The sequence below is a fragment of the Oncorhynchus clarkii genome, chromosome 5, assembly GCF_045791955.1.
Source record: "Oncorhynchus clarkii lewisi isolate Uvic-CL-2024 chromosome 5, UVic_Ocla_1.0, whole genome shotgun sequence".
Lineage (NCBI taxonomy): Eukaryota > Metazoa > Chordata > Actinopteri > Salmoniformes > Salmonidae > Oncorhynchus > Oncorhynchus clarkii.
This window is the reverse complement of record NC_092151.1, coordinates 53,586,589-53,612,715: the sequence shown is the minus strand read 5'-3', so window position 1 is coordinate 53,612,715 and position 26,127 is coordinate 53,586,589. Positions and strand designations below refer to the sequence as shown.

Below are 26,127 nucleotides of genomic sequence, written 5' to 3'. Positions count from 1 at the left end.
ACTTGGATTGAACAAGAACAGAGAAGCGAGGATCTATAACTGGGCCGGCGTTGCCAATGGTCTTTGTTCTTCTGTGTTAGCAGACGGGGAGGGAGTATCGCTGGGGGCGTATTGATGAGCGAGGAGCGAGCTCACCAGGGCTACAGACACGTATGCGGTCAAACATTCACGCAAATGCGCGCGCGCGCGCATGTACGCAGGCACACGCACGCACACATGTACAGTGCCAGTCTACATTTTGGACACACTTACTCATTCAATGGTTTTTCTTTCTTTTTTACTATTTTCTACATTGGAATCATGTAGTAACCAACCTTCTTGATGTGTTTAAGCCAATCAGTTGTGTCGTGACAAGGTAGGGGTGGTACAGAGAAGATACCAAGTCCATATAATGGTAAGAACAGTTCAAGTAAGCAAAGAGAAATGACAGTCCATCATTATGCGTCCACATCTGAGATTTTTTGTTGTCTTTGTGAGACGCAGAATAGGTGAACGGATGATCTCCGCATGTGTGGTTCCCACCGTGAAGCATGGAGGAGGAGGAGTGATGGTGTGTGGGTGCTTTGCTGGTTACACAGTTTTTCAACAAGAAAATCACCCAAAACACACCTCCAGGCTGTATAAGGGGCTATTTGACCAAGAAGGAGCGTGATGGAGTGCTACACTAGATGACCTGGCCTCCACAATCACCTGACCTCAACCCAATTAAGATGGTTTGGGATGAGTTGGACCACAGAGTGAAGGAAAAGCACTCAACAAGTGCTCAGCATATGTGGGAACTCCTTCAAGACTGTTGGAAAAGCATTGCAGGTGAAGCTGGATGAGAGAATGCCAAGAGTGTGCAAAGCTGCCATCAACAAAGGGTGGCTACTTTGAAGAACACCAAATATCAAATATATTTTGATTTATATAACACTTTTTTTGGTTGATTCCATATGTGTTATTTCACAGTGTTTATGTCTTCACTCTTATTCTACAATGTAGAAAATAGTAAAAAATAAAGAAAAACCCTTGAATGAGTAGGTGTGTCCAAACCTTTTGACTGGAACTGTACGTGCACACAAACACACAGGCGAATGCACATTCACACACACACACATGCACACACGCTGGCACAAAACATCGGCCACTGTGTTTCTCCACTGTGGTGTGAAGGCTCCCTTTATTTGGCTGCCCTTATCCCAGTGATAGTGCTGGGTCGGTGTCTGTGTGTCTTGTTTGACTGACTGTCTTCCCCTGAATAAGTCAACCGCTGCCCTGTTCAACCACACTGGCACACTAAATGAGAACCAGCTACTCTGGGGGTTCAGACGTCCAGACCTACCAGCGATTTTTTGCATGACTCTGTGTGTGTTTAGGCATGTGTCTTCCCACTGGTCACACACACTGGTTGAATCAACGTTGAAACATTGATTTGACGTTTGTGCCCAGTGGGCTGTATGTATTCCGTAATGAAAGGATCCGTCTCTCAGATACAGAAGCTGACTTTTAGTCGGACAGACAGACAGACACACAGACAGACAGACAGACAGACAGACAGACAGACAGACAGACAGACAGACAGACAGACACACAGACAGACACACAGACAGACACACAGACAGACACACAGAAAGACAGTTGATGTGCCAGGCTGTGTGGGGAAACACAAACACTGGTTGATCAGTGCACCAGGGCCCGTATTCACAAAGCACCTCAGAGTAAGAGTGCTGATCTAGGACCTGTCCATGTAATCCTGGTCATTATGATCCAACAGTTCAAGCTGATCCTAGATCGGCACTTTAGGAATGCTAGCTTTCTCTGCTATGTCTCTCATCCCAGCAGCAGTGGTATGTGACTGTGAGACAGCATCTGATATTATCTGTATGTGGAGAGACAGAAGCCGGATCACTTTGAGGGCTATGTGTGATGTGGTGCTGGTCGCTATTAGTACTGTTTTCCTGTTTCCAACCTCTCACACCTTTGCTGTATGGGGGGACAGGTGTGAGTGTGTAGTATGTGTGTGTGTCTCTGTGTCTGGGTGTGCGTGTGTGCGAACGTACAGTATGTGTGCGTGCTTGCGTGTGTTTGTGTGTCTGCGTGCGTTCATGCATTCGTGCATCCGTGACTCGAGGTCCCCTGCTATCTAGAAGTCCCATTGACTGTGAGTGTTCAGGGTCAAAGTGCTTGATGCAATCAGCTTCAGAGAATGAGCCTTTCATTTTCCCGCATTAAGCACTAATTGACAGGCTGTTGACAGAGGGAGGGACAGGGAGAGAGGGAGAACGAAAAAGGGAGCGAGATGGGGAGAGAGGGAGACCAAAAAAAAGAGAGCAAGAGAGGGAGAGAGGGAACGGGAGAGAAAGAAAGGGAGAGCGCGAGAGGGAGAGAGGGAGCGAGCACGAAATAAGAGAGTGAAAGACAGAGGGAAGGGGAGAGAGGGAGAGGGAGCGAGCACGAAAAAAAGAGAGTAAGAGAAAGAGGGAAAGGGAGAGAGGGAGCGAGCACGAAAAAAGAGAGCGCGAGACAGAGCGAGGGAGAAAGAGGGAGAGACAGAGAGGGAGAGAGAGCATGATAAAAAGAGAGCAAGAGACCGAGAGAGGGAGAGAGAGAGAAAGAAAAGCCCAGGCCAGCAGTGTGTGTTAATCAGTGGGTCGACTAATAGCAATCTGTATTTTAAGGGCCAATCTAATTAGACCTTTAACGAGGGGCTATGATTACTCTATTAGCCCCTTAATGCCTCATTCAGACCCACTCAGGCCACACACACACACACACACACACACACACACACACACACACACACACACACACGCTTTATTGACAAGAGAGAAATGTCTCTCTTTCAGGTGAATGGACTGGTGTACTCAGAGTCCAGACAATTCAGATAAGGAAACTAGAGCAGTCCACCAAGATGTATAGCCGGATGATAGTGTCATCATGACAGCGGGATCCAACTGTCACTGTAGGGCCCATGCTCAGCCGCTAAAAGTAAATGTTATCTCCCACTTGATTACCAGTGTTCAGCTGATGTCACCTAACCATCACTTAGCCTGTGACAGCTTAGCCTGTGACAGCTGTGACCTCTCAGACGAATAAACTTTGACCGGATTTGATTTTGATTTGTGAACCGGCTTATATCATCCCGTCACTAACGCTCCACTTAAAACCTGCAGGCATAAAGCTTTGTACTGCAGGTATAACGCTTGTTATAAGTATGTGTGAGCCTTCATAATGTGTTATAGTAACGTCAAAGCCAGAGGCATCCATATGACACAATGGGAAGCTGAAGCGGAGGGGCACTGTTCCTCTACAGGTGTTGGACAGAGAAATCTTACCCCATAAATATTGTGTTTGTAGTTCTGAGGTTTAGACATAGTCCTATTTATATAATGACCAGCCCCAAGGGCAACCTTAACTTCACCGCAACTCACACTCTCTCCTTTCCCTTTTTCTTCTTCTTCCAGACCTGTAGATCAGTATCAAAGATCATTGAGCCATGCATTTCAAAGAGGCAGGATTGATTACAGTCTGAAAAGACTAGAGGCAGAGTTTGCCTTCGGGGTGAACATGGTCTAAGAGGAGAACCTGGTAGTTGAGACATGGCTGCCGAGTCCACTCTCTTTCTTATTTGCGGATAGAAAGAGATGATTGGCCGAGGACATGCACGGCCATGGCCACAGCTGTCGGAACTATAGTGACCTGTAATGGAGAAGAGAGAGGAGAGGAGAGGAGAGGAGAGGAGAGGAGAGGAGAGGAGAGGAGAGAGAGAGAGAGAGAGAGAGAGAGAGAGAGAGAGAGAGAGAGAGAGAGAGAGGAGACAGAAAGAGGCAGAAAGAAAAAGAGAGACAGAGAGAGAAAAAGGGAGGTTTGCAATATTGGTTGGAGGTCTTTGTTCTGATTGACCTGTGGTCAAAGGGCCTTGTCATTGATCGGTGGGTCATCAGAGAAGGGCTGTGGGGCTGAGGTGGTTCACAATGAGTCAATTTGAGGTTGAATTCCACTAGGAGTTGAAAGATGGAGCACAGCTGCTCAACTCAATATTTGCCTCCTTTTCTGCATCAATTGGGAGATTTACTCTGATATACTGTAATAAATATTTTCCTAAGCCTAGAAAAATATACAAGATCAGAGTGAATCTCCCAATAGGTGTTGAAAAAGAGACGAATATACCTATGAGTGTGTTTACATCGCTTTCTTTCATTAATCCATAATATTCTGAACTGTTCTCTCCATATATTCTACTGAGTCTGTCGAGAAAATTATAATTAAAGGTGCACCAATTTTAAAGGTTTGGCTTTAGATAAATGTAGAGAAAACCCTGTTGACAAAGGGAGCTGATCATGGACTACAGGAAACGGAAGGTCGTGCACACCCCCAATCACATCAACGCGGCTGTAGTGGAGCGGGTCTAGAGCTTCAAGTTTTTTTCGGTGACATGACAACGCCTATTCCCCCTCAGGATGAAAATAATTAGCAGGGGCCCTCAGATCCTCAAAAAGGTTCTACAGCTGCACTGTTGATAGTTCTTGACTGGCTGCGTCACCGTTTGTTATGGCAACGGCCTGGCATCCGACCACAAGGCGCTACAGAGGGTAGTGCGTACGGCCCAGTACATCACTGGGGCTGAGCTCCCGCGCATACAGAATCTCTATACCAGGCGATGTCAGTGCGAGGCCCTAAAAATGGTCAAATACTCCAGCCACCCAAGTCATAGACTGTTCTCTCTGCTATCGCACAGCAAGCAGTACCGGATCGCCAAGTCTTTTTTTGCACTGACTCTATCTCACAAATACTACACTGGCACTCCAACACACACATACACAAACACACACACTACATATGCTCACACACACACACACACACACACACACACACACACACACACACACACACACACACACACACACACACACACACACACACACACACACACACACACACACACACACACACACACCCTTTCTTTGACTCTGTCCCTGTCGTTTGTGCTCTGTCCACAGTCCCTCTCACTATCTCTGCACATGACTTTCACACACTTTCACACTCTTCACACGAGCTGCTGCTACTCTATTTATTATCCATCCTGATTGCCTCGTCACTTTAACCCCTACCTACATGTGCATATTACCTCAACTACCTCAACTACCTCGCGCCCCTGCACATTGACTCGGTTCCGGTGCTTGTTATTGTTGTTTTGTTGTGTTACCATTTTTTTTCTCGTACTTTTTTAACTCTGTGCTGTTGATTTAGGGCTCGTAAGCGTTTCACAGTAAAGTCCACACCTGTTGTATTCGGCGCATGTGACAAATAAAACTTGATTAGATTTGAATAAAAACGCCACGAGAGCATCTGTTGGCCAGCAAGTGGGAGGGTTCTCAGCAATTGAATTAAATGTATTCAGTATTCAGGGAACCAAGCTTGCAAAGCCCGCTACGCACCTGCATAAGGCAGTGGCGTGTATTCATGGATGCCAAGAGAAGCCAGGCTTCCCTCAAAAAAGGACCAAGAAAGAAAGATAAAATAATGTATCATTCGCCTTTGTTTTCATCATTTCCTTCGATTCACAAATTGTATCTCACCGTAGAAAGCATCCGAGCGAGCAAAATGGGATGGCATATCACTGCAGAATGCTGTGGTTGCCATGCTGGTTAAGTGTGCCTTGAATTTAAAGTCCAAGTATACAGATTTGACGGTATTCTTGCAGAAAAATGGAATATGAATGCGAATGTCTCCTTCACGATTTGCCCAAATGTACCCGGGGATTTCACACTAAAAGGTTCACTTATACTTCAAGTTTTCCATCTGAAACTTTGCACATACACTGCTGCCATCTTCTGGACGGAATTACAACCAGAGTGATAGCTATAACTGTGACCTTTCTCTTGCATTTCAAAGATGGTGGTAAAAAAAACACTGGTTGTTTTTATTCTTTGTATTTTCTTCTACCAGATCTAGTGTGTTATATTCTCCGACATTTAATTCATATTTCCACAAACTTCAAAGTGTTTTCTTTCAAATGGTACCAAGAGTATTGGAAAGATTGCAAGATTAGAACGCTGTCGCGGTCATCCCCCTCTTCAAAGGGGGTGACACTCTAGGCCCAAACTGTTACAGACCTATATCCATCCTGCCTGCCTTTCTAAAGTATTCAAAAGCCAAGTTAACAAACAGATCACTGACCATTTCAAATCCCACCGTACCTTCTCCGCTGTGCAATCTGGTTTCCGAGCTGGTCACTGGTGCACCTCAGCCACGCTCAAGGTACTAAACGATATCATAACCGCCATCGATAAAAGACAGTACTGTGCAGCCGTCTTCTTCGACCTGGCCAAGGCTTCAGTGTCAGTTCAGTGTGTCAAATCGGAGGGCTTGTTGTCTGGAACTCTGGCAGTCTCTATGGGGGTACCACAGGGTTTAATTCTCGGGCCGACTCTTTTCTCTGTATATATCAATGATGTCGCTCTTGCTGCGGGTGAATCCTTGATCTACTTCTACGCAGACGACACCATTCTTTATACATCTGGCCCTTCTTTGGACACTGTGTTAACAAACCTCCAAACGAGCTTCAATGCCATACAACACTCCTTCCGTGGGGTCTCCAACTGCTCTTAAATGCTAGTAAAACTAAATGCATGCTCTTCAACAAATCGCTCCCCGCCCCCGCCCGCCCGCCCAACCATCATCACTACTGTGGACGGTTCTGACTTGAATATGTGGACAACTACAAATCCCTAGGTGTCTGGCTAGACTGTAAACTCTCCTTCCAGACTCATATTAAGCATCTCCAATTAAATCTAGAATTGGCTTCCTATTTCGCAACAAAGCCACCTTCACTCACACTGCCAAACATACCCTTGTAAAACTGACTATCCTACCAATCCTCGATTTGTCATTTACAAAATAGCCTCAACACTCTACTCAGCAAATTGGATGCAGTCTATCACAGTGCCATCCGTTTTGTCACCAAAGCCCCGTATACCACCACTGTGACCTGTATGCTCTTGTCGGCTGGCAAGGTATATCTCCAGCAGGTATATCTCACTGGTTATCCCCAAAGCCAACACCTCTTTTGGCCACCTTTCCTTCCAGTTCTCTGCTGACAATGACTGGAACCAATTGTAAAAATCGCTGAAGCTGGAGACTTATATCTCCCTCATTAACTTTTAGCATCAGTTATCTGAGCTGCTTACCGTCGCTGGAGCTGTAAACTGTAAAATCTGTAAATAGCCCATCCAACTACCTACCTCATCCCCATATTTGTATTTATTTACTTGTTTTGCTCTTTTGCACACCAGTATTTCTACTTGCACATCATCATCTGCATATCTATCACTCTGGTGTTATTGACTGTACGTTTGTTTATCCCATGTGTAACTCTGTGTTGTTGTTTTTTTTTATCAAACTGCTTTGCTTTATCTTGGCCAGGTCCCAGTTGTAAATGAGAACTTGTTCTCAACTGGCCTACCTGGTTAAATAAAGGTGAAATAAATCAATACATATGCATATCCTTGCTTCAGGTCCTGAGCTACAGGCAGTTCGTTTTGGGTCATTTCATTTTGGCGAAAATTGAAAAAAAGTGGGCTATCCCTAAGATTAACACTTTTTTGGTTATTTCATAGTTTTGAGTTCTTCACTATTATTCTGCAATGTAGAAAATAGTAAACATGAAGAAGAACCCTGGAGTAGGTGCGTCCAATCTTTTGACTGCTATTTTTGTAATTCATATATTTTTTAAATTCAGATTTTTCAGAGGGTGCAGCACCCTCAGAACTCCTACTTCCCGCGGCTATGCTCCACCAATTATACATTTGTCAACTCAATGCTTCTGAAATTCCATTTAAAATGTAACATAAATGCACTGTAATTCAAGCTTTAAAACTCCATTTTTTTCCCTCCCTGCCTCATGACAAATTGTGTACAATAGCAGGATTTTTGCATTAAAGCTGCACCAACAAAAACTCTTCCCCGTGACAAAATGTGTAGAATTGCAGGAAATTAGCTTGAAAACGACAAAATGCTCTTTCGCAGACTGTGTTCGTTCGGCCAAGTACTGCCAAAGTCAAAGTCAAACTTATTGTATCCTATTTATATCTCACTCGTTGTTTTCTGATTATGAGGGGGGTCCCTGATGAATTTCCTATTACGAAAGGGTTCCCCCGGCCCCAAAAAGTTTGAGAACCCCTGCCCTACTGGGAATTACAGTGCTGTCCTCCATCTGTACTTCTAATGTACAATGTAGACATAAGACCCATCAACAATGAGTTAATACAACCTTTATTAGTCAATGACTAATCATTACAGTCCTAATGAGACATTGATTAAAGGCAATGAGGGAGGGGCGGTAAGGATGGTGGTGGTGGTGCGGTATCTTGAAGACATTATACACAATGGATTGGGTGGTGTGAGGTGAAACTGGGAACCATGGCCCATAGGGCTGGTCAAAAGTATTGCACTTAATAGGGAATAGTGTGCCATTTGGGAACCAGAGGATGTGTGTATTACGGTAATTGATCAGTAAAAACAGTTAGGCAAGAGTATTTCTCAACATCACGTTTGCTTTTATTTTTTATTGTATACCCGGGGAATTCTGGGATGAATAAAAATTCTGAAAAAAAACCTACCGACCCTTTTGAAAACCACGGGAAATGGGAAATGGCTCTCAGCATATGTGTTAGCAGCTACAGAACATGGCCTATTATGTCACTCGTTAAATAGCCTACCTCTCAATAGGCCATTATTTCCCCAATAAAAACAAACGGCAGCCCATTTCCCTCCGCCATTTACTTCAGAGAGCCTTGCGGCGTCCCAAATGGCACCCTATTCCCTATATAGTGTACTACGTTTGGCCATGATCCATAGGGACCCATAGGCACTACATAGGGAATAGGGTGCCATTTGGGACGTAGGTAGGAAGTGTGTTCCAGGTAGGAAGAAAAGCGCTGAGTAATATCCTGTAATATTTTTGATGTGATGTTTTTAATGGGAAGCAGGTTGTCGTGGGAGACAGGAAGGGGCGGGGCACAGGTGTGGTGGGAGCCAATTACTTTTATGGCTCAGGTCTCCTCTGAACGCTTGCCAACTACAGCCCCCACAAGCCTCTGCAATCTACCCACTGATTACACATAATAGAGCCTGTGCTTATTATGACGTTAAAGTGGAAAGGGAAACAAATTGTTTTTGGGTCTGATGATGGTAGTTAGGGCGCGGTGTCAATGTTTTATCATACCAGATAGGCATACAGTTAGCCTTGATTTCCAGCCTTCCTTTCTGAGCTGAGTGATGAACGAGCACGGCATCTTGAGACTGGCATACAGCAAGACGCAGGCACACAAATCATCCCTGTACCATATCCCAGCCATTCAAAACGATCCAATCTTGACCATTGCCCATGTCTGTCAATCATAGTTATACCACACCTCCAGATTTTGCCACTGCGGGTTATTCTTTACAACATGTCCAAATAGCCTTGTTCATGCCCTGGCCTAATGTCACAGGGTGACATCAAGCCCTGATAACATGTGGCATTCTGTAAAGGTCACGTCAGCCATCTCAGCTACGCGTGTCTCTACGGTAGTGGCACCCGTCATATGGGCGCTGGCATCAGCGATTACCACAGCCCACAGGGTGACTATGGTCTTTTTAGGGATGTTTGTGTGTGTGTGTGTGTGTGTGCGTGTGTGCGTGCGTGCGTGTGTGCGTGCGTATGTGTGTGTGTGGTTGTCTGATCTCTCTGTGTTGGTGGTGTGGCTATACGGGATAGAATTGATGTCTTATACATACAGCAGGCCTATGACTTTAAGCACTTCCTGTGTTTCCAGGATCCTATAACCTGCAATAACAACAGTTCTGTCTGACATCAAATATGATTTCCCTCAAATAGAGCATTAGTGTATTGAAATACATTGTACTTCACGGACCATATGAGTCATTTAATTGTGAGGGGATTAGACAAAAACTCAGTACAGTATTTCTACAGAACATTCCTCTCACAGGTGACTCCTGTGAAAGGCCTTGGAAGATAAGATATAGATTGTATTTATTTTGTGCTGACATGCAGTCACACTGCTCTGTCGTCCATATGATTTCCTCCTGACAACAACAAACCATAACAGAAAGACTATTTCCTGAATTTTGATTGATTTTGAGATTTGAAAATGGGATTACTACTATAGGTACAAAAGATGTTACCATAGGAGCCGGGAGAGCATGAAACTCGCAACGCCAGGATAGCGGTTTCGATTCCCGGTACCATCCGTATGTAAAAAAAAAAATTTGCGCATGTCTATAAATCGGATTCGATTAAAGCGTCTGCTAAATGGCATTATATTATATTACAGGAGTGTTAGGAAGTGACTTGTTGTGAACTGTTGTTCCTTCTGACATTCTCTGTTTTTTTGTTGTTGCAACAAACCATTTCCTCTGACAGGCCACAACGTATCGCAGGTTAGCGGTACAGTACCTCTACAACTGTATGGATATCATTGGAGAGTCAAAGGCTTCAGGATGTAACCTAGGAGGTAGCCTAACCATGATGCCACCATGCATGTGTTTGCCCTCAGAAACAGAGACAGTGTAGCCTAACCACTGGCCTAACCACCAGCCTCTCTAGTGAGGGATGGGACCACCGCAGAACAAAGAGCAGAACAAATGAGAGTGCTACACATCTTTGGCAGCCTGGGGGGGGAACAGCTTTCCAGACAGAGAGGGAATCCATCAGCTCCTGTTAAATGGGGAGATAGCTAGCTAGCCACATAGGCTAGTTTACTGCCCCCTTGTTATGTGTCTGAGACCACCCCCCCCCCCCCCCCCCACCCCCCCCCTCCCAGGCTCAGCAGTGAGGCTGACTGATGCTGACACATTTTTCTGGGAGGGGGAAGGGGGAATGGGAGAGGGAGTAGCCGCAGGAAGATGTTGGGGGTTGGGGGTTCTAAGATTTTTTTTCACCTATGATGGCGCACAATTACATTTTTTGCCAGCGCTACAGATGACTATATAGGTCCAGTAATACAGGAGTAGACAAAATATATATATATATTTTTTGTCATATATTTGTTTTAGCTACTTCCCGCGGCTATGGGAGGGAGAGATGTAGGAAAGGAGGGGGAGGAAGCATGTGTACAGGGTGGTTGTGATGTTGATGTCACGAATGTGCACGCATGCAGGTACACACACACACACACACACACACACACACACACACACACACACACACACACACATACACACACCATAATTAAGTCTTGGTCATTAAAGTGCTTTTTAGGACAGATATAGCTTCAATCAGGGCTGGGAAACCATCCCTAACATGGAGGTTGCCTGGTGCAGAGAAGAGTCGACAGGATATGGTGGAGGGAGGATGGGGAGGGAGAGTCTACAAAAACGGGGACAATAAAACCACCTGAAAATCAAATCCCATTCCTCTTATCATGGCGCCATTCAGAGACGCTTATCTCACCAGGTAATGTGGTTGTAAATTCAATTTCAGCTCCGAGATTTCATTGTTTACTAATGCCTGCGTGTTCCGGGCCGGGGAGCGCTGAAAGCCCGGCAACGCTCGATGCGTGTCGGGAAAACTAATTTAGGCTTCCGCGAGGGATGCAAAAAAGGCGCGAGGAACACAGAATGACCTGTCACTTTCCCAAGGACACTGAGCGTTTTTTTTGTTGCTATTTGCGGCCATGTTTTATTCAGCAACCATTTTTCCCCTGTTTGGGTCCTCATTAGGCACTCGTAGCTCAGCTGATGTCAGAGGGGACGCCAACCTGCTCCCAGCATGCCACATGTCATGTATTTTGTCCTTATGAGTGTCGCTGATGTGTTGTGTAATAGGTTCCTGAGGGAAGCAGATAGGTGACTATACATGCTGCAGGCCCCTAATAGGCTCTCGGGTTGAACATCTGTGTGGCTCACTTGGTGGAGCATGGCACTTGCATTGCCAGGGTTCGTGAGTTCAATTCCCATGGGGGACCAGTATGAAAATGTTTAACCCTCACCACTGTAATTGGCTCTGGATAAGAACCTCTGCTGAATTATGTAAATGTGAAATGGCTGGTGTGATACCCTGACTTTTTTGAAATGGTGATAAGTCGGGCCTACTTTATGAGGCCTTTGTTTTTATTCATGCCATTGCTATTGACCGTGCTGTATATTCCCTCTGTAATGGCTATGTTATGGCCTTCTCCAGTCTGGTTGTGTTGAGGTGTAGAGGGAAATACGATGCAGAGAGATGGCCATACCTTTCTACATGTGATTAATGGCTCTCAGGAGTAAAACACCTCATTTACCTGGTAAAATGTTGATATAGTATAACTCCCTTCCCAGCTGGCTGCTTATGGGCATATACCATCAGTGAAACCCAATGGGCCGGGTGGGCCGGGCTAATGTTCCCATTGACAGCCTATGATGTAGGCTCACTGACAGGGTGGTGGCGGTGTGTGTGTGTGTGCACTAGCGTTTTCGAGCACGTGTGTGTGTTAAACCTGAATGTGATTTGACACCGAATATTCGAATGACGTACTCTTGCCTCCTCCCTCCGCCTTTCTTCCCCTCTCTGTGTCAGTAGGTAAGGGGAACATCCTGTATGACTCCCAGGCCCCAGTGTGTCCTGTGTGCCATGCTGTGTTACGACCAGGTGAGCTACAGGAGCACATGGAGCAGGAGATGGGCAGACTGACACAGTTACAAATCAGGTAGGCATACAGAAGACTGCACATACGTGTCCTCGATTGGTCTTTAATACATACGGTAGTTGATCGTTTTCCTTCTTTTCACCTCCTGTCTTTCTTTCTCTGTGTCTTTCTTTCATTCTTTATTCTTGATTCTTTATCCTCTCTCTCTCTCTCTCTCTCTCTCTCTCTCTGTCTCTCTGTCTCTCTCTCTCTCTCTCTCTCTCTCTCTCTCTCCCTCTCCCTGTCTCTCTCTCTCTCTCGCTCTCTCTCCCTCTCCCTGTCTCTCTCTCTCGCTCTCTCTCGTTTAGTGCTTCCAGATGTGGTTGTGATTATTAATATTTACAGATAGCTGGAGGGCCCCTCCATCATATTTCCTGTCTCCTTTGTCACTGGCGTGTAATGTTTACAAGGTGCCTCATTTTTCTCAGCATATTTCATAACGGCACTCCTGCCCCAGGCGACACTTCCTACAGCTAGGCCAATATAATGCCTCTATAATGCCTGCTCTCAATGCCCATAATCAGCTAACATGCGCACGCACGCAAACACACACACACACACACACACACACACACACACACACACACACACACACACTCACGCACTACTTGCTTAGGCCACAATAATGATTTGTCCAATAAAGACATTACTTGCCAAATCTGCTTAACAACCGTGCTGAGGACAATAATGGCTTCAAATTAAACATGGCCCTTGGGTACTAGGTGTGTGTGCGTGTGTTGTGTGTTGTGTGCGCATGTATGTGAACCTTGGACAATAGATAGGCTATCGGTACCACTGGCATGGAAAATAAGCAACAATAAACAGTGTCAATGTTCAGTATTGTAGCATTTGTTTCCTGTCTGGGCACCCTCTAAATGTTCTTTCTATCTTCCTTTTGACAGTATTAATTCAGTGCAGAGGGACAATCCATTAGGGGCTTCAAAGGTAAATACATGCACCTATGGTCACCCCTTGACTTCTTGCACATTTTGTTACGTTACAGTCTTATTCTAAAATTGATTAAATTGTTGTTTTTTCTCTCATATATCTACACATAATACCCCATAACGACAAAGGAAAAACAGGTTTCATAAATATATATATATTTTTTAAATCTCATTTACAAAAGTATTCAGACACTTTACTCAGTACTTTGTTGAAGTATCGTTGGCAGCGATTACAGCCTCAAGTCCTCAAGTCTTCTTGGGTATGACGCTGCAAGCTGTATTTGGGGAGTTTCTCCCATTTCTTCTCTGCAGATCCTCTCAAGCTCTGTCAGGTTGGATGGGGAGTGTCGCTGCACAGCTATTTTCAGGTTTCTCCAGAGATGATAGATTGGGTTCAAGTGCGGGTTCTGGCTGTGCCACTTTCAGAGACATTCAGAGACTTGTCCCGAAGCCACTCCTGCGCTGTCTTGGCTGTGTGCTTTGGGTCATTTTCCTGTTGGTAAGGTGAACCTTCGCCCCCAGTCTGAGGTCCTGAGCGCTGTGGAGCAGGTTTTCATCAAGGATCTCACTGTACTTTTCTCCGTTCATCTATCCCTTGATCCTCCCAGTCCCTGAGGCTGAAAAATATCCCCACAGCATGATGCTGCCACCACCATGCTTCACCGTGGAGTTGGTGCCAGGTTTCCTCCAGACGTGACGTTTGGCATTCAGGCCAAAGAGTTCAATCTTGGTTTCATCAGACCAGAGAATCTTGTTTCTCATGGTCTGAGAGTCTTTTGGTGCCTTTTGGCAAACTCCAATTGGGCTGTTATGTGCCTTTTACTGAGGAGTGGCTTCCATGTGGTCACTCTACAATAACGGCCTGATTGGCGGAGTTCTGCAGAGATGGTTGTCCTTCTGGAAGTTTCTCCCATCTCCACAGAAGAACTCTGGAGCTCTGTCAGAGTGACCATCGGGTTCTTGGTCTCCTCCCTCACCAAGGCCCTTCTCCCCTGATTGCTCAGTTTGGCCAGGCGGCCAGCTCTAGGATGTCTTGGTGGTTCTAAACTTCTTCCATTTAAGAATGATGGAGGCTACTGTGTTCTTGGGGATCTTCATTGCTGCAGAATTGTTTTGGTACCCTTCCCCAGATCTGTGCCTCGAAACAATCCTGTGTCGGAGCTCTACAGACAATTCCTGGGTTGATTTTTGCTCTGACATGCACTGTCAACTGTGGAACCTTATATAGGCAGGTGTGTGCCTTTCCAAATCATGTCCAATCAAATTTACCACAGGTGGACTCCAATCAAGGATGCACATGAGCTCAATTTCGAAGTCTCATAGCAAAGGGTTTGAATACGTATTTCAGTATTTCAGTTAAAAAACATGTTATACATTTCCAAAAAAATCTAAAAACCTGTTTACGCTTTGGCATTATGGGGTATTGTGTGTAGATTGATGAGGGGAAAAAATGATGTAGTCTATTTTAGAACAAGGCTGTAATATAACAAAATGTGCAAAAAACATGCACTGACATGCACACGCACGCACGCACACACACACACACACACACACACACACACACACACACACACACACACACACACACACACACACACACACACACACACACACACACACATACACACACACACACACACACACACACACACACACACACACACACACACACACACACACACACACACACACACACACACATACACACACACATACACACACACACACACACACACACACACACACACACACACACACACACACACACACACATACACACACACACACACATACACACACACACACACACGCACGCACACACACACACACACACACACACATACACACACACACACACATACACACACACACACACATACACACACACACACACACACACACACACACACCTTTCTTTGACTCTGCGCTTTGTCCGCAGTCCCTCTCACTATCTCTGCACATTAAACGTGAGGGGGGATCTCCCGCCTCTCCCCCCTGCACTCCTGAAGACCCCCACTCAGACAGATACCAGGTAGGTGCTTCCCTACACACACACACACACACACACACACACACACACACACACACACACACACACACACACACACACACACACACACACACACACACACACACTTGACAGTTCTTTTGTGAGTAGATTTATCTTCTCTTCTTATTCCACAGACGTTTCTTCGTGTGAGGACCAACAGACATACAAGACTGAATGGTATGTGGTCAGAAATAATTATGATTTCAAAGAAGAGCTGTTGTTGGTTCAGATGGGTGGGGTAGTTGGGTTACTGCTTTTGCAACAGGGTATTTGGCTGCAAAATTATAATCAAAAGGCCAATCATCGGGTAGGATATATTTATGGAGATTGTTAGAAGAGGCATTGAACTGGGGGCAACTGAGCAACCAGTCTGACTGTCCCTACAACTGTCACTGAGAGAACTGTAACTTTTTGACCTAGCACCAACACGAGCAGAGGATCTGTTAACCCCTTGACTTTTCACCTCATGATATGTTAACAGTCGATTACCTCCGCTTGTGCAGGTGCTACGCCAAACCCACCCCATTTCATCTCCATAACGAAACTCCCCTAACCCCAGACAGCACACAAACTGGTAAGAGGCACGAGCCACAATATAATTATATTGAGAACTATTCTCACAGACTAGACTCACAGACTATTTTTTTTAAATAAATTAGACATTTTGGGAAACAGACTTTTGATTTTTCAACCATAAAACACATAACATTTTTTTAGACAAGAGCAAATTATTTCCACATTGTAGCTTGTAGTCTGCTGATTGCTCGCCATATCTTCGCTGTGCAGTACACGTGTATAAGTAGTTACTTCTGAAACCATGGTTTGTCCAGTATCCAGTAGAGAAACCTACCTTTCCTCTTCCTCTATCTCCAGCGTGAATAGGTCTCAGTTGGCTTTGTTGAGGTCTACTAGCTTTAATGACAGATTATACAGTACAGTATAATGAGTTTCTAAAGAGACGTTAGGGAGAAGATTGGCCTCTTCTAGCTGTTAGTTAATCAGCCTGTATTTTTTTTTGTCCGTTTGACAAGAGTTGCGCCCCAAATGGCTCCCTATTCCCTATATAGTGTGCTACTTTTGACCAGATCCTCATTGGCCCTGGTACAAAGTAGTGCACCATAAAGGGAATAGTTTGCCATTTGGGACACATCCAAGGCCCTCATCTATTACCATCTCCTTAACCCTCATTATCCGGGTGGGTCATGGTTAGTGGCTCTCTGTCCCTGGTGGCTACTGTCATCCTACTGAAATTACACTCTACTAAAAGTTAATGTCCCCATAGGCAATCTGCAGTTAAGAAAACAATAAAAAAAAATGGAGTCCACAGTTGTTGTTCTACTGTGTTATGTTTCTTATTGTGTGTGTCATTGAGTGTGTGGGTTGGGATCGGGTGTGTGTGTGTGCGTGTGTGTGGGCATGTGTGGTGTGTGGGTGGGTGGGTGGACGTATTTAACTATACTTGTGGGGACCAGAAGTCCCCACAAGAATAGTAAACAAACAAAAATGTTGACCAACCGGGGACATTTTGTTAGTCCCCACTATGTCAAATTCTATTTCTATAGGGTTTAGAGTTAAGGTTAGAATTAGTGTTAGGGTTAGAATTAGGGTTAGGTTTAGGATTAGGGGATAGGGAAAATGGGATTTTGAATGGGACTGCATTGTGTGTACCCACAAGGTTAGTTATACAAGACTGTGTGTTGCGTGCTTGTGCATGTATTTGTCTGTATTCCAGTCTATATTTATTATTAGGAGCATCTTTCATGTTTACCCCCATTGTTAGAAAGCAGAAGCAATACTTCTCTACTTTATCTCCTTCATTTGGGTGTTTACTGTATCATGTGTTGCTCATTCACTCCAAATAAGGAGTTGTGCAGCCAATTTCTAATACTTAGCTCTACGGACATATTCTAGTTAACCCTCTCTGCATGTCTGTTTGTGTGGGTGCTCTTTCAGTCAGGATCGGCAAGCTGAAGAGGAGGAAAGCTGACGAAGTTCAGGTATATTCTTAAATAGTAACTGGCATTGTATTGTAGGCGACAGTAGCAAGTAGAAATATATTGTCGTGAGTGTTGTCCTGGATGAAAAACTGAGCAATTTCCCCTTAGTCAAAATTAGCTATATTGTAAAAATTCATGTTTTTTTGTGCCTTTTGTTAGGGTTAGCCATTAGGGTTAGCAGTGCGGTTAAGGTTAGGGTTTGGTTTTGTAAGGTTGGCATGAATGATTCGGGAGACAGGCGCAGGAATGCGTAATATTTGTTAAAATTATACCTAAAATTACGGCGTGCCAAAGCAGACAAACACGTAACAAAAAGACAGGGTTGAAACCCAAACAAAAGAGCGAGGTGTACCTTGAACAAATAACACACACGCACAAATTATTAACACACGGGATGAGACCGTAATCATCTGCACAATTCACAAGGGAACCAAAGCCCAAAACACACAGCACAGGTACTCACACGCACCAACGGACATTGTAACAATAATCGATAGCCCAATGGAAACCAAAGGGCACAACTCAGCAAAATAAGAAACGTCCTTTTCAGGATGCCTAAGACAGTGCTACAGGGAGACAGGACGGACAGCTGATCATCCTCACAGTGGAAGACCACGTGTAACAACACCTGCACAGGATCGGTACATCTGAACATCACATCAGCGGGACAGGTACAGGATGGCAACAACAAATGCCCGAGTTGGCCTCCCGGGTGGCGCAGTGGTTAAGGGCACTGTCGTAACCGGCCGCGACCGGGAGGTCCGTGGGGCGACGCACAATTGGCCTAGCGTCGTCCGGGTTAGGGAGGGATTGGTCGGTAGGGATCTTCTTGTCTCATCGTGCACCAGCGACTCCTGTGGCGGGCCGGGCGCAGTGCGCGCTAGCCAAGGTTGCCAGGTGCACGGTATAGCCTCCGAAACATTGGTGCGGCTGGCTACCGGGTTGGATGCGCGCTGTGTTAAGAAGCAGTACGGCTGGTTGGGTTGTGTATCGGAGGACGCATGACATTCAACCTTCGTCTCTCCCGAGCCCGTACGGGAGTTGTAGCAATGAGACAAGATAGTAGCTACTACAACAATTGGATACCACAAAATTGGAGAGAAAAAGGGGTAAAATTAAAAATAAATAAATAAAAAAATAACAAATGCCCGAGTTACACCAGGAACGAACAATCCCTCCATCAGTGCTCAGACTGTCCGCAATAGGCTGAGAGATGCTGGATTGAGGGCTTGTAGGCCTGTTGTAAGACAGGTCCTCACCAGACATCACCGGCAACAACGTCGCCTATCGGCACAAATCCAGCGATTGGACCAGACAGGACTGGCAAAAAGTGCTGTTCACTGATGAGTCACGGTTTTGTCTCACCAGGGGTGATGGTCGGATTCGCGTTTATCGTCGAATGAATGAGCGTTACACCAAGTCCTATACTCTGGAGCGGGATCAATTTGGAGGGGGAGGGTCCATCATGATCTGCGGTGGTGTGTCACAGCATCATCGGACTGAGCTTGTTGTCATTGCAGGCAATCTCAATGCTGTACGTTACAGGGAAGACATCCTCCCTCATGTGGTACCCTTCCTGCAGGCTTATCCTGACATGACCCTCCAGGATGACAATGCCATCAGCCATACTGCTTCTTCTGTGAGTGATTTCCTGCAAGACAGGAATGTCAGTGCTCTGTCATGGCCAGCGAAGAGCCCGGATCTCAATGCCATTGAGCACGTCTGGGACCTGTTGGATTGGAGGGTGAGGGCTTGTGCCATTCCCCCCAGAAATGTCCGGGAACTTGCAGGTGTCTTGGTGGAAGAGTGGGGTAACATCTCACAGCAAGAACTGGCAAATCTGGTGCAGTCCATGAGGAGATGCACTGCAGTACTTAATGCAGCTGGCCACACCAGATACTGACTGTTACTTTTGATTTTGACACCCCATTTGTTCATGGACACATTATTCCATTTCTGTTAGTCACATGTCTGTGGAACTTATTCAGTTTATGTCTCAGTTGTTGAATCTTGTTATGTTCATACCAATATTTACACATGTTAAGTTTGCTGAAAATAAACGCAGTTGACTGTGAGAGGACGTTTCTTCTTTTGCTGAGTTTGTATACAAATACAATCAGTGGGAATAGGGGCCAGGTGTGCGTAATGAATGTTCCGGAGGGATCTGTGACAGGTTTTAAATCCGATTTTATGACTTTGTGATTGTGCCAGCTAGTGACCACTGCAGAGCTGCCTCCAGAACAAGATTCATGATAAAAAATGCTAACCTACGAGACAGCAAGCCTAGCTATTCCTTGGCAGCCGTCATATTGTATACCATACTGGATGTCTTAGAAAGATTGATGACGGATGGGGCAGGTGAATTGGTCCTGAAACAGGTTAAAAGAGCTTTGTGCCCATCTGTGCTTAAACCCCTGATATTGTTTACTGCCCATTAGGCTCAGCGTGGTCATGTTTCTTCTGTACCTTAGGTTACCCCTAGGAGATACATCAGTGACAACCAAGGGCTGTGAGATATGCATTTGCGTTAGGCAAAAACAAAATGTTGTGTGTGTGTGTCTGTGAGTTTGTGTGTATGTGTCTGGCTGCGTGGCTTCATTATGCATACATGTCCCGTGTGTGTGTCTTTCCAGGACATTTTGGTGGACCTGGGAGGAGAGGGGGAGCAGTGGAGGGAGCGGAGGAGGTTACAGATGACCTCCATGCTGGGGGGGTTTAAAGGTAACTGGGTGACCCTCTGACTGGGTCTTGGGTCTGGTGCAGTGGGGTGGATCATGTGCCTTGGTGGTGGTGAGAAAGACACTGGACCTTTCAGTCCAGATTATGCTGCAGTATCTATAAGGCTGAATTTGCGCTCCCTTATCTAAGAGAGCTCTACCCTGAGGGTTGGAGATAGGGTTCCAACATTTCCAGGTATTCCAGAAATCATATTCCCCTCCTAATTCCAGGACTCTTCCAACCAGGATGTCTGGAAAACCATGGCATTTTGGGAACGTTCCCGGAATTCTTTGACCCTTGTTGCAGAAAAGGGGAGATAGTCTAGGTGACATGGAGAAATGTTATGAAACACTTCACCCATTTTGAAGTTTTCATCATTTACTACTGAAAAGGGGTTTTCAAGTGTCACCTTTCAATGGCCTCAGATGGGCAAAAACGTCTCACCTCTCATTGGCCCTGAACATCTGCTCTTAGCACTCAATAGTCAACATGACACTGTCTACCGTGTGAGAATGTGCTAGGTGAAAGTGAGGATGCCAGAGAGGGTATGTCTCAAATGGCACCCGGTTCCCTTTACAGTGCAAAAGTAGTGCGCCATATAGGGAATAGAGTGCCATTTGGGATGGAGATAATAATGAGGCTCTCCTCAGGGTCGGTATTTGTGAGCAGCAGCACATCTAATGAGGGCCGTGGCGACAGTGATGCTGACCTGGACGTTGATGGAGACGACACCGTGGACTACGGAAGAGCACAGTATCCTTCTAATTGACCAATCCCCCGAAATCCCACACCATCGACGAGAGTGTGGCAGCATTGAAGAAGTTAACATTGTTGCACACAGAACAAACAATTCAACAAGGGAACAAATGTGCCTTTGTTGAATGCAGCAACAGTCAGACATAGAAAGAAGAAATGAACCTACGGTGAGAAATGCAGGACACCACATAAAGAGTTCATATTCCCCTCAGTCGGAACATCCATTCGACCATGTATATTTCTGTTGTTCCCACTGCATGTTTATGTTTCCTTAGCCTGGTGATCCAGATATACAGAGGCAGACATCATCCCCTGTTCACAACGGGAGCCCGGGGAGGTGGAGGAGAGGAAAGCACCGAGGGGGGCTGTTTTAAAGTACGCACCGCCACGGGCGGTACTTCCATGGCCTGTTTCTATGTTCCCATCGCCACAACAACAACAATGCCTCGTTTTTTGTGTTGTTATTATTGTCTGCACTAACTGTCTTGTTAGTTCTAAATACGATCCTACTTTTGTTTCTCAGTGTTGGAACTCTGGACCATTCAAAATGGACAAATGAGGGTGAGAACAGCTACGGTATCAGTACATGTGGTGTTTCGAATGAGCTCATGTGTAGTACTTCATTAGTTGGATAATACACTTTTTCTCAGTAGTGTACAAGCAATCTTTGGATCTGTGTTGAAATGTATCTAAAGCAGAACAGCGATGATCAAATGCTCAAATACATTTACACAACTTTTGATCATTTTCTTGCCTTGGTTCCCCGACTTGCATATCTTAGACCACCTTTTGCAAACCATTAAATACAAATGTCAGCAGTGAAGGCAAAATTCGCCGTTAGAGCTACAATGTGTACGTTTTTGGGGCGGCCCGACCAAATTCACATAGAAGCGAGAGTTATAGATCTCTCATTGTCATTGAAAGCAAGTCTAAGAAGCGGTAGGTATGTTCAATGTTCGCTATTTCTATGCGTCCCGTTCTTTAGTTCACGTTTTTTGACTTTCAAATAGCTAAAAATACAATATTTCTTGGTTTAGATGGGACGATTATACTCTGTACAATGACTGCCTGTTTTGTCACCAGAAATTAGGCGAACTATTCGAATTTTAGCAACCAGGAAATGGCGGGTTGATTCCTGCATATAAAAGGAGAGTAATTGCCCATAATCATGCACCTTTGGATAGTTTTACTTCTGTCTATGAGGATTTGCTGACAACACAGGAAATGTGTTGATCTACTGGGGTTTCTAAAACACAGACTAACTTTCTGTTTCCTCTGCTTGGACTCGAGAGTTAAAGTAGCTATGGATGCGGTAATCTTTTTTTTAGCAGGCAGTCGTTTTCTTTTGATGAATGCGCTTGCAATTTTGATGGTAGAATGTCGTTTCGATCAATGTGTTTCTGTTTTGAGAAGGCAACCACATTTAGATAACGCATTTACTGTTTTGCAAAAGGCCACAGAGTTCTGTGTCTTTGTGGACTCTGTTTTGAATATCAACAGCGTTGTTTCAAAAAATATGCTTGTACGTGATTGAGAAAAACTGTAATGATTGGCGATGTCCCAATTTAAAACGATAGTCCTCTTTTGCTACAGGATGTCCATCCACCAGCAACGAAGAACGCAACAAACTGGACAACAGCATTACCTCCGTACACAGGACCTGTAAAAACTGTGACATAGAGATGTAAGTTCTGAAAATTCAATTGTGAAAATGTTCCACATTACCATTAACTACGTGGTGCTGTAAACCGTCCCAAAAATCCCAACCTAAACTCTGTCTTTTCCCTAAGCTCATCTATAAATCAAGCTCAACTCATAGAGAAAGACTGGTGGTGACTGAGTGTGTATGAATGTGAGTGTGCCTGTGTGTGTGGTACTTGCCCTCCCCCTCTCTCAGCACTGTTTTCTCTTCCCATGATAAATGAGACAGTGAATGCTGGCAATGTGACTGCTCCTAAAATTCATGCTCTATGTACATGTATACCAGCTAATCATTTCATCCGTCTTTGATTTATAAATGACTCTGGTCTCTTCTTCTCCTGTCCCCCTCACTCCCTTCCTCTCTCTCACTGAATATGTGTGTGTGTGTGTGTGTGCGTGTGCGTGCGCGTGCACGTGTGTGTGCGTGTGTGTGTGTGTGTGCGTGTGTGTTCAGGGTCTCTGAGGATTCGGCACTCACGACGCTCGATGCACTAAAAACCCGGATACGAGACCTAGAGAAGCAGATGTCCAGAGGAGACAGATACAAATGTCTCATCTGTATGGTGAGTGTATGGCCTGAATCCCAGCCTGTTTGTGCTGTCATGCCAACTCCTTGTTACTCATTATCATTGTTTATATTGACAATGAACAATTGAGTTGGATAAGAGCACAAAGGAGTCTGGGACCAGGCTAGTTTAGGATAGCAGTACTGGGAGGAATCTAGTTCAACAGAAGCACTGACTTGTATCCTGATAACCTTCCGTTGAACTAATTAAACACACTATGAGACCCAAAGTAAGCACATTCCAATTGAACAATTGATTTAATCCGGACTTTTGAGGAATGTATCACAGCTACTGTAAGTATTCAGACCCCTTGACTTTTTCTACATTTTGTTACATTACAGATTTATTCTAAAATGGATTCACCAATCTATACACAATACCCCATAATGATGAAGCGAAAACAGGTTATTTGATATTTCTTTTTTTTTTTTTTTTTTGCAAATATATATATATTTTCTTACCTTATATACGTAAGTATTCAGACCCTTTGCTATGCGACTCGAAATTGAGCTCCGGTGCATCCTGTTTCCATTGATCATCCTTGAGATGTTTCTACAAATTGATTGGAGTCCACCTGTGGTAAATTCAATTGATTGGAAAGGCACACACCTGTCTATATAAGGTCCCACAGTTGACAATGCATGTCAGAGCAAAAGCCAAGCCATGAGGTCAAAGGAATTGTCCGTAGAGCTCCGACACAGGATTGTGTCGAGGCACAGGTCTGGGGAAGGGTTGTGAAAATGTTCTGCAGCATTGAAGGTTCCCAAGAACACAGTGGCCTCCATCATTCTTAAATGGAAGAAGTTTGGAACCACCAAGACTCTTCCTAGGACTGGCTGCCCGGCCAACCTGAGCAATCGGGGGAGATGGGCCTTGATCAGGTAGGTGACCAAGAACCCGGTGGTCACTATGACAGAGCTCCAGAGTTCTTCTGTGGAGATGGGAGAACCATCGAGAAGGACAACCATCTCTGCAGCTCTCCACCTATCAGGCCTTTATGGTAGAGTGACCAGATGGAAGCCACTCCTCAGTAAAAGGCACATGACAGCCTACTTGGAGTTTGACAAAATGCACCTAAAGGACTCTAAGACCATGGGAAACAAGATTCTCTGGTCTGATGAAACCAAGATTGAACTCTTTGGCCTGAATGCCAAGCGTCACGTCTGGAGAAGACTTGGCATCATCCCTACTGTGAAGCATGGTGGTGGCAGCATCATGCTGTGGGGATGTTTTTCAGCATCAGGGACTGGGAGACTAGTCGGGATCTAGGGAAAGATGAATGGAGCAAAGTACAGAGAGATCCTTGATGAAAACCTTACTCTACAGTGCTCAGGACCTCAGACTGGGGCAAAGGTTCACCTTCCAACAGGACAACAAACCTAAGCACACAGCCAAGAAAACGCAGGACTGGCTCAGGACAAGTCTCTGAATGTCTTTGAGTAGCCCAGCCAGAGCCTGCACTTGAACGCGATCGAACATCTCTGTAGAGACCTGAAAGTAGCTGTGCAGCAACACTCCCCCATCCAATCTGACAGAGATTGAGAAGATCTGCAGAGAATGGGAGAAACTCCCCAAATACAGGCGTGCCAAGGTTGTAGCGTCATACCCAAGAACACTTGAAGCTGTAATCGCTGCCAAATGCACTTAAACAAAGTATTGAGTAAGGGTCTGAATATGTGATGTTGTGATAATGTGATATTTCAGTGTTTAATTTTTTATACATTTTAAACAAATCTAAAACCCAGTTTTTGCTTTGTCTTTTATGTGGTATTGTGTGTAGATTGATGACGGGAGGGAAAACGATTTAATTCATTTTCATTTTAGAATAAGGCTGTAACGTAACAACATGTGCAAAAAGTCAAGGGGTAGCTGTTTCATCCATCCTAGCCACTTAACTCATCCATCCACTCATCCATCCTCTCAAGCGACACTAATACAGCAGATACAGACACTTAGCGCCATCTAGTGACAACTGTCTCCCATTTAATCAGAGTGGGAACAGGACAGAATGTGGAATGTGTAGCACTGTGTAGCACTGTAATCCAATACTGTCTGTCTGTCTGTCTGTCTGTCTGTCTGTCTGTCTGTCTGTCTGTCTGTCTGTCTGTCTGTCTGTCTGTCTGTCTGTCTGTCTGTCTGTCCGTCCCTATAGGACACATATTCTACGCCCCTCACCTCCATCCAGTGCTGGCACGTCCACTGTGAGGAGTGCTGGCTCCGCACACTGGTAAGAATAAAGAATAACGGGAAGAAATCCTGTCAGATAACGCTAAAGCTAAGGAGCATGATATAAGAGATATTACATACAACAAATGGTATTTCTGTCAAGCAGTCACGCATGGCTGTGTTTTGTCTTCTAGGGGGCTAAGAAGCTTTGTCCACAGTGTAACACCATAACTTCACCCGGGGACCTGAGACGGGTGTATCTGTAGCCCGGCGGGGCCGGGGAAGCACAGACCTTTGAGGGGGACATAAAGGTCAGCTGGCCTGTCAGAGATCACCCTTGTCTTTGCACCTTAACCCCCCCCCCCCACCCACCCACATTCCGAACTGAGTAGGGGCGCACCTCATGAATAGATCGTACCCATGACTGGGTATTGCACAACGATCAGTCCTCATGTCCTTTTGACGTTTTAGGTTTGACATTTCACCTTTGGTTCGCCCAGCTGGATGGTGTTCGTTAGTTCCCTGCTCACCTCCACCTTTAGTGAGCCAGGACAGTTCTAAGAGGAGGACTCTGTG

The 26,127-nt window shown here is 45.1% G+C and overlaps 1 protein-coding gene across 1 annotated transcript in view; it reads left to right on the top strand.

The window, feature by feature from the left end:
- The window catches only part of LOC139410081 (E3 ubiquitin-protein ligase RNF220-like), a 43,220-nt gene extending 17,403 nt beyond the window's left edge, over window positions 1-25,817 (top strand). The window contains exons 2-14 of the mRNA XM_071155519.1: window positions 12,545-12,671; window positions 13,553-13,595; window positions 15,537-15,629; window positions 15,782-15,824; window positions 17,601-17,644; window positions 20,278-20,365; window positions 21,013-21,115; window positions 21,407-21,493; window positions 21,642-21,679; window positions 22,712-22,802; window positions 23,274-23,382; window positions 25,538-25,612; window positions 25,746-25,817. Coding sequence (XP_071011620.1) covers window positions 12,545-12,671; window positions 13,553-13,595; window positions 15,537-15,629; window positions 15,782-15,824; window positions 17,601-17,644; window positions 20,278-20,365; window positions 21,013-21,115; window positions 21,407-21,493; window positions 21,642-21,679; window positions 22,712-22,802; window positions 23,274-23,382; window positions 25,538-25,612; window positions 25,746-25,817 — 1,013 coding nt within the window. The remainder of the gene's footprint in view (window positions 1-12,544; window positions 12,672-13,552; window positions 13,596-15,536; window positions 15,630-15,781; window positions 15,825-17,600; window positions 17,645-20,277; window positions 20,366-21,012; window positions 21,116-21,406; window positions 21,494-21,641; window positions 21,680-22,711; window positions 22,803-23,273; window positions 23,383-25,537; window positions 25,613-25,745) is intronic.
- Window positions 25,818-26,127: the final 310 nt, after the last annotated feature.